Here is a 9,368-nt window from a genome sequence, read left to right on the forward strand (position 1 = left end):
CCAACTTTCACCTAGTTGAACTACTTAATTAGTATAGTAATGAAATAAGGAGAAAGAAATATTCCCACTGGTCTAGTTATGATAAATTATTGTGTTCACACAAAGAAAGTATTTGTTATTATTACATGAGATCATTCTTTAGTAATTAAGCATTCATTTTTGGACAGGCCCTACATTAGCTGCAGATTTGGGACACAACAGAGGATAGGATCCACCAAAAAGTATCAGCTTTATAGTTTTGAAAAATAGTTAAAAGCTAGCAGATTTTATTAAGAGAATTTTGTTAACCTAACATAAATGGCAAATATTCGTGTGTATATGTGTGTGTATATATATATATAAAATATATACACGTATATATTTATATGTATGTATATACACATACACACACAAATGTACATTTGCCATTTGGAGCATTCCAGAATTTAGAGATCCCAAATAAAATCCCCTTACCTCTTACTTAGGAATAAAATAGCAGGTTCTCAGGGATTTGAACACTGGACCAGTTAAAAGSTGTTTTTTCCAAATCAGGTGTGCTTGAAAGACATGTACAAAACTTAAGTACTCTGTAAAATTCTGTAATATTCTTCTGAAGATATATCACGTATTCCAGGAACTCTGAATCCCTTAATTGAAGTGAACTTCACTAGGGTAGAAAGAGTAATTCTCAGTTTGGGAAATGAACAGTCTATATGCAACTATAAGCTCTTGCAGTAACAAAAACAGTGTTCACACCTGTAAGACTATAGTTTAGAAATAACAAAGTAATAGAAAAGTCACAATATACAAAGAATGTTGAGCTCTCTGTGCTTTAAAAAACATCACATTAAGGAAAAATGAACCATGCCTTAATTTCAACAAATTAACCACTGTATAAAATGAAATGATTTCTGAGCTTTTTCACTGATAAGGGATTAAATTCTTCATCAGTTTTGTTAAAATTTAAGAGCTATTCACATATATACACTTTTTTCAGTTAAAATAAAATGCAATACTTTAAACAATACAAAAGCTACAATAAAAATGAGGAAGGAATATTCTTACTTTAACCTGCTATCAAGGTTATAAATTTAAGAAACCATTCCAAGCTTATAGCAGACTGCTCTACTACTGGAATTGTCTTTTTTAATTATGGAATATGAACTCTGATTACATTGAAACACTGAATACGTATAAGAAATTATATACAATACAGAACTGCGGGCTGACATCAGAGTTATCACCCACATTTACAAGGACAAAAAAAGTAACTGCTAATGCATATCATGCACAGCTGTAGATGAAAAGTGGTCATCAAATGAAGATCACTGCATTTTTGAACAGGTTGTTTCCAGCTCAAGTAGATGACAAAAGGTTCTTATTTGTCCATGTTATTCATACTAAGTGCGAACATGAGGCAAATAACCATTTCGATGTTCACGGTTTATAGAACACATCAGTTTTGTTTTTCAATCGAAGTATTGTCCATGTTATTCTGCTTTAGTTTTATGGTGGCAAAAAAAGACACATCTTGGTCTCTGTCGGATTGCAAAGCTAGAACCGTCTCTTCTGCAGCTTCTAGATGAGGATTGCCAACACTTTTAAAATAAGCTAGAATAAGGGGAGAAAAGACAATTTTAATCAAAACCAAAAGAATCAGTGAAACTTTTTCTTAAACTATAGGATAAACACAGTGCAGGAATACAGAAGCTGCCAAAATCATCTGGGGTAGCACATCCAATTCAGAGACTCCTTAGAGAAACTACAGCAAGCTAGGGAAGCTGACAGAGAGAAAAAGAAACATGCTTCTTACTCAATTACTTTTACTTAGATTCCCACCCCCAGTCTTATTGGGAAAATACTTAGGTATTTCTAAAAGAGATTCTTTTTGCCGAGGCCCTACATGAAAACATACTAGTAAGAGCAAGCAAGCTCAGGAAGCTGCTATTGTACAATGTTTTTACAGAACACTCTGCATACTTCACTCTGAAAAAGGATAGGAGAAGAAGTTCTTGTGCATCTCCCTTTGTATAACAAATGATCGCCCGGGTTTTATTTTTTGATTTTTTTTTAAGGAGCCATAGTACAGCAAGCTGCAACAGCACGCAAAATTACATTCTTTACTAGTAGAGCTGTTAGTTTAAGACTAAGACAATAACGTAAAACATTTCAGAAAAGGGTAGAACACTTCATTTGAACGACCACACAGAAAAGTACTGTATTAGTATAAAGGTTCAGAATATATCAAAAGAATCTAACACGATGTTTAAAATTTCTTAAGAAAAATGTATTTGCTATAGACATCATAGAGACTAAAAAAACAAACCACCATAAGCAGCAACATTTATTACTTCCCGTTTATAAACAAGTATGCAGCTGCCCTCTAGTGGATAAAATATTACATTTGTCAAATTATTGATAATGTCAGTCTCAGGTTTAGTGATATGATGAACAATTATTCTAAGAAAGAAAAGTCACTGCAGGTTTCATAATTAAAGAAATATTCCATTTTATACATTCCTAAATCTGAATTTAAATGCAGTATCCCAGATTATAGGGTACAATTTGTTTTCAGTATAAATAAAGCCAAAAGTCCTTTTACCAGCTGAGTGAGCCAATTTGTAAAGAACTGCACTGGCAGAGGAAGGACAGAATTCATGAGACATTAATTCTTTCAAAGGAAATTAATAACCGCACCTTTCTCCAACAACGTCTGCCTTAGAGCCTTGGCGAGCAGAACCCTTACATTTGGCACAGGATCTGAAGCAAGACTTAAAAGACTGGGGAGTAAGTGTTCAACAAACTGATCAACAGGCATACATTCTTCTTGTACTACTGCCTACAGGATAAATGCAGAACATGAGAAAGCAAGATTTACGTTACAAATACACTATTTGCCACTCTTTTCATGGCCTTAATTTGGCCTATCCATAAAAAAGTCAACGTTTAATTATGAAAAAATATACTCTATGTTGGTGAAATAAATATAACCTTTATGAAGTTGAAATACTGCTATGAACATGTGTCTTCCCATTCCAAAATTCATCTGAAGATGATCCAGCAAGGACAGACAATTATTTTTAAACTATATTCTAGGAAACACTGCTCTCTTTTCTGTCACCATCCCTCTGCCTTCCAAMATTCAGCTCCCCTCCCCTTGCTCTTCATCTTCACTGGAGCAAGCCTTTTTGTTTTTTGGAGGTGGAAATAAAGAGGTAAACAGTTCTCAGCATCTGACAGCCACTGGTAGTACAAAGAGATCTTGTGAACCCTTATCCTGTCATGTCAAAGGAGGTGTTACAAAATGCATCTCAGCTTAGGACTCATCAATTCTTGACTATGCTGCTAGGATGCCAGAAAGGACAAGAATCAGCTGTTCCAGCAGAAGGCATAGCCCAAAACAGGAACCACAGCTTCGAACTTGGATAGCCATATGCTGCTGCTGAGACCAGACCAAATCTGCTACTGCCTTTTATCAACCCAAGAACAACAACAAAAATCTCTGGGGTACAAATTTCAGTTTTGCCTACATTGCTGAAAAGCTTCATACTGGCTCCAAAATAAACATACATAGAAGCACAGAAGAGAGCATTCCAACCTGACAAATGAAGGCAAAAGCTTGTCTTCCAACCCACTTGGAACAGTGACGGAACCGCACTACAAGTTCATTAATGAAATTTAATCCCAGTGCATTTGCATTGTTTGCATAGAACTTCTGTAGTATTGCTACAACCTGTGGGGCAAAGTAAGGGAGGARGGGAGGGGAAGGAAATCAGAGGTGAGATTTAAATTGTAGCATCAGCAGTTAGAAAGATCTAATTTTATTTGACTCTTACAGAGGAACATTAAAAAGAGTATATTCAATATAACCAGCTGTACTTGCAGACTTCAATAAATTTCTGTGCTTACACTGTAGAAAAGCTTTCTGCAGAGAAAGCATAAGTTGGGATAGGAAGAAACTGTCTTTAAAAATCTGTTTGTGCAAATGGAACAAAATCACTAAAAGAAATTAAAACAACCATTAAAGTAATGGGTTTTTGTGTGTTGCCACAAAGATTAAGAAAAAAAGGAGGAGAAAAAAAAAAAACACTGACAACTTGCCGCTCATTCAGAACACCTATGGGAGACGGTGTTATCAAGTTCATAACAAACCGAACCAACTGCAAGGAAAGACTTTTTTTTTTTTTTTTTTTTTTAAAGAACCAGAGGAAGTTCTCCTAAATCATCCATTTTCTCATTTCCATTCAGTTAAAAATAAATTTGTCATTCAGATACAACCAGCAGAGAAAGACTTTAAAAAAAATATTTTGAGTTGTCTGGCTTTCACTGAATTTAAAGTTTTTGTTTCACTTTTCCCCCCCATTTTTAACCACGTTTATGAAAACACATCTGTCTTCACAATACTTGTCTGAAAGAGCAGAGAAAGTTCACAAAGGCTAGTAACTTCTGACTAGAGCCAGACACTAGCTTCTTAGGCTACACGGACAGATTCCTCACAAGAATCATTTTCCTCAGCTTCCGCCAGCAACCAAACCAGATTCCCTACCAGTTTGAAGGAGATCCACCGAACTTCCGACACTTTATCAGAGCAGAGAGTTAGTGCAATGTGTCTTAAGTAGTCATATACATCATTGGGATTGTAGAGTTCTAATATCAGGATCAGCTGCCTGAAACACAAAGAAAGGGATTAGCTCTGGGAAGTGCAACACTAACCTGCTCTGATTATACCATTCTGCAAGATGTAGGGAAGGTTTATTTAGAGTTTTGAAGACTATCATGGTTATTACATAGCACTTGAATAGCTTGTTCTAATTACTTTCAAAGGTGCACCCATGTAAAGAGGCACATATTTTAATCCATCAAGTAGTGTAAGGTATAAACCTTTACTCAAACTGTAGATATAAAAAGGCATCAAAATTACCCCAAATAATAACAAAAACTACAAAGTACAATGAGAATTTTCTTTGCAATTTCAGGCCAATACTCTGAACATTCTTGTAAAGTAAAAATAATAATAAAAAAATTACTTCAGTGTAGAGATCTACATTTCAGAAAACGATTTAATCATGGAAAACCGCACAGAACTCATTCTAGCCATACCAACGCTGGCAGGTTACCGGCAGTCACACACAAACAAACCCTACGAAGTTATACCCAGCTCTCCACTAGATGTCAGGAAACTTCTATACAACATTGCTGCATCTCAGATTTAGTCTGTTATATAAAAGGAGAGTAAACCTTCAATAGTCCCACCAAACCCCCCACCCCCCACACAAAAAATGGCTTTTCTATTATGCACTTATTAGATAAATGACTTCATGCATGMATTTTACCGATTTCACAGATGGCCAGAACTGAATAAAACCTAAAGCATCACCTCAGTATCTATCAGATTCTTGTATTTTATAAGCTACATGTAAGCCAGCAGATCTAAACACAACTTGCAAAAAAGCAGTCAGATGGCCTTTAAGTTCAGTTCCTTAATAAAGAATGGCTGTCATCTTTTAACTCAAAGTTATGGTGTGCTAAATTCTGGGCACAATTAGCTATCTCCAAGTTAGTAACATGGATCAAAATCAAAAGTTTACAAGCTCACTTACTCTGCCAGCTCGTAACGAAACCGCCAGTTCCTGCTGTTATCAGTCACCACAAATTCTTGAAGTTGGTACAGATACTCTCGCCTTTTGTCCGCATGAAGTAGCTGAAGGAAAAATCATTACTAGCATAAAACTGATAAAATTCAAAACTCAGTTCTCTAGTGTATTCTTCTATTCACACCAATTTGCATTTTCCTACCTGAAGGCAAGTGATCATTTACAAGATACTAAAGATTGCGCACACCAGCGGAGTACCTGCACGCAGAAGACTGACATCTAAAAAAGTACATACATGATCGCTTCTGCAAGGATATTTGTCAGAGCCCCATTTTTGAGCATAAGACTGAGCATTGAAAAATTAAAGTTTTATACTATTATGCAGCAGTTCAAAGATGTGTTCTCTCTTCTCCTACCCCAAACATAAATTCCACATGGCCAACTTGCTAGCTTGACTGCACAAAATACTAATTCTTCTACAACACTTAAGAGTATTTACAAAGGGGTTTTAGTTTTGATATTTTCATGGGATATGGGACAGAAGAGAAGGACCTTAAAAAGGGAATACACATACACAGAGTGGCAGTGCCTCACAAAACTAAGCATTTGTAATTGGATACTGATACCTGCATATTTCATTAAAAAAATTCTCCTGATGTTTTTTTCCTGACTTTATTATATGATCATGAAAAATTAAATTACGTTTTCCCACCTTTAGAAAGTCATAGAGATGTTTAAGGACACCAATGCGCACTTCATCCAGATCTTTCAAGAATCCATTGAAAATTGGTACCAGATCAGCAGCTGTTAACTGATCACCCAGAATAACAGCCAGTTCATGTATGGAGAAAGCTAGTGTCCGACGAACCTTCCACTGCAAACAGTTTAAGAGGGGAACTAGATTAGGCATCGTAACTAAAATAAAGAAGCTTCTGAACTACACCTCCTTGAGGGATTGAGAGAGCAGAAGAAACAGGGCTAATTACACAGCAGTAGAAACATTGTATTTACGAATTTTGATTTAAGTCTTGAATTTTATATTTTAAGTGTACATTTTATCCTTTATTACAAACTAGCAAGTATTTGCTATTATTTATCATTTCAGTGCAGCAAACTCAACAAAAAAAAGCTATTCAAGTTGTGATTTATCATTTGAGAAAGAAGTTGTTTCACCTGTACATCTGAGGCCAACGTCTCATATGTATCTTTCAGACAGTGCCAGTTCTGCCTGCCCAGTGTTAAGGCCACCCCAGGAAGACTATACGCACAGTGTTTGGCTATTTCAGTATCAACAGTCTGGGCTCGAGCAGGGTCAGTCATTGACAAGTATTGGTCTAATAAAGGTTGAGGTATAATATCCTGTAGACAGAGACAGTAGATCAACAACATTTTTTTTCCTTTAGGTTAATTTAGGATCAGAAAGGAAAGACATCTGTTGTGCTACAGTAATCTCTTGCTGCCAACCACCTGGCAGCAAAATAGAAAACAGTAGCCAAACGCCACGTTTTGTGGGCTAGCTTTACAAACTACTGTACGCAACTCCTTCAGTTATTTGTCCTCCCATTAGGATAGAGCAGTCAACAAGCAGTAAATATTACTTTATCAACACATTGCAACAAATCAAAATTTCATGTTCATTGAAGATGAACAACATATCCAGTAAGAAAACAGCACAGTCATCTCCTACCTCTGTTGCACAGATTGCCGGTGCTTCTGTACCTAGAGCACCGAAGGCAGTAGGTAGGCTTGCTTACTAAAAACAGAATTTTTCCTAGCTTTTCCAATTAAAAATAGGGTTCTCTTCACCCAGAGCATTGCTTCACACTCTGCAACTGATCAATTGCAGAAGTTATTACTGTACTAAACAGTAGAGGAACTGTAYCTAGTACCCCACTAAAGGGGTTATATGCTGCTTTAATCACCTGTAATTTTGACTTGTCATCTTCAAATGGTGGATTATTTTCTTGCTCTTTCTTTAAAAACACACTGGTTCCTCTGTGTTGTTCCTCCGAGTCCTGTAAAAGGACGTACTAGCTAATGAAATGAATTAGACTTATCACCATTGAGGATATTTCAAAGCATCATACTACAAAACAATGCAATTCAGATACAGAACGGCCCTTTACAGGCAAAGCCTTGTTCAGTGCCTTTATGCAAGTACAAAAAGACAAAACAGCTTCACACTGAGACAAATACAATATGACCGTATTGGCAAAAAGGCTAATGGTAATTAGCTTTATATTCAAAAAAAGCAATCTAATTTAATGCAGTAAACCCAACATCCATTCAGATTTTGGATGCCTACTTTTATTGCACTCAAAGAGTTTTTATTCTTAGCATAAATTTAAATAATTAATATTAAACAAGGCAGCTGAGCAGTTGCTCCAAAGAAGTCAATACCATAACAGAAGCTTTACTTMTTTTGGAACATACTGATGGAAACTCCAAGACTATCAAATTATTCATATCTGAATATTAACAAAAAAGCTTAGAGAAAAGCGAGAGATTTTAAAGTCCAAAACCATATGAGGTTCAAAAGACCACTCAGCATTATACATTTTTGCTTATACAGGTTTTACTTTACGTATGGCTCTCTTGTTTGTAGAAAAGAAGCAGTTTTCTTTACAATTCCCTATTAGCTCCAGCAGCATTAAATACTGTGCAAACATTTCTTTTAACTTCTATCCGTACTTTATAATCACAAAATAGTAACAAGGAAGTGTGTAGGTGTCACCACTGATTCAACCTCTTATCTGGAGATAAAAGACCAATTTTAGATGTGTTTACAGGAAGAGGTGAGATTGTACTCAATTTATTTCATCTGAAAACCCTACAAGGCTATTACAAAACTTTAATTCTTAAATTATCTGTGTGCAAACAGAAATAATAGCCCTCAATAGCTTTGATTTTTTTTTTTTTTAAACTGGTAGCATATGATAGTTATGACGTAGCAGTGTTCAGAAGCTTTAGTTCAGAAGTGGGTCAGTTATGGCAGGGAGTACACGAACATATACACTACTTCAGCTGGTAAGAATTCATTTCAGTCATGAAGCACAACGCATACTTACTGCGCTTTTCAGTATACTGGTGGCAGACTGCTCACTGATGTCATCCTGGGATGCATGGGACAAAAGAGCGTCTTCTTCCACCTGGCTGCAGGTAGCATCTGAAATAGTTGCTTCATCCGAAACAGTTGTTTCATTCTGAAGCTTACCCCTGCTCTCTATTTTTTTGGTCTCATACTCACTGACGGAATCAAACTGAGCAGCTCTGAGAGCAGCAGACAACACTTGGACCTGAGCTGTATAAAACAAAAGGAGATATTTAGTTTCCTTCCTGCACTTAAAAGCATTAAGCTTGCAATTACTTAAGATGAAAGGATAAAAAGAAGCCCTATCTAACCTGCACAGAAACAGTAAATTAGGAAGCATTTGCCATTAGAAAGGAAAGCACTGGTACTCTTCCATAAAACTTTCACATAAGTTAGGAGCAATGATCTGCATGTATTAACATTTTCAGCAAAACATACTACCAATTTTCACCACTGACAGTTATTTCCGACAATCCCCTACAAAGAAATACCGCAGGATGCTGGCTCACATCCCATTCTTCACACTTATCAAACGTTTTGATACAAACTCTTTTGTGATATTCTTGAATTGGTTCAGCTGCCTAGAAAGGGCCTCAATGGGTATTTAAAACAGTTCTGAAAAAACTCTGCCCCAAGGAGGGAATTAGTCAAACCTCCTCCAAACTGTTTTGCTGAAGTAGATTAAAAAAAAAAAAAAAAACTCT

The 9,368-nt window shown here is 36.1% G+C and overlaps 1 protein-coding gene across 3 annotated transcripts in view; it reads right to left on the bottom strand.

Moving 5' to 3' along the window:
- Positions 1-6: 6 nt before the first annotated feature.
- Positions 7-9,368, bottom strand: part of LOC112969917 (serine/threonine-protein phosphatase 4 regulatory subunit 1-like) — a 27,315-nt gene continuing 17,953 nt past the window's right edge. For all 3 annotated transcript variants that reach the window (XM_026073772.1, XM_026073849.1, XM_026073938.1), the window contains 9 exons: positions 8,642-8,874; positions 7,496-7,588; positions 6,747-6,932; positions 6,286-6,447; positions 5,580-5,680; positions 4,526-4,646; positions 3,578-3,712; positions 2,677-2,818; positions 7-1,590 (listed from right to left, as the gene is read on the bottom strand). In XM_026073772.1, the coding sequence (XP_025929557.1) occupies positions 1,436-1,590; positions 2,677-2,818; positions 3,578-3,712; positions 4,526-4,646; positions 5,580-5,680; positions 6,286-6,447; positions 6,747-6,932; positions 7,496-7,588; positions 8,642-8,874 (1,328 nt within the window). In that variant the 3' untranslated portion in view covers positions 7-1,435. The remainder of the gene's footprint in view (positions 1,591-2,676; positions 2,819-3,577; positions 3,713-4,525; positions 4,647-5,579; positions 5,681-6,285; positions 6,448-6,746; positions 6,933-7,495; positions 7,589-8,641; positions 8,875-9,368) is intronic.

The sequence above is a fragment of the Apteryx rowi genome, unplaced genomic scaffold (assembly GCF_003343035.1).
Source record: "Apteryx rowi isolate R43461 unplaced genomic scaffold, aptRow1 scaffold_0, whole genome shotgun sequence".
NCBI lineage: Eukaryota > Metazoa > Chordata > Aves > Apterygiformes > Apterygidae > Apteryx > Apteryx rowi.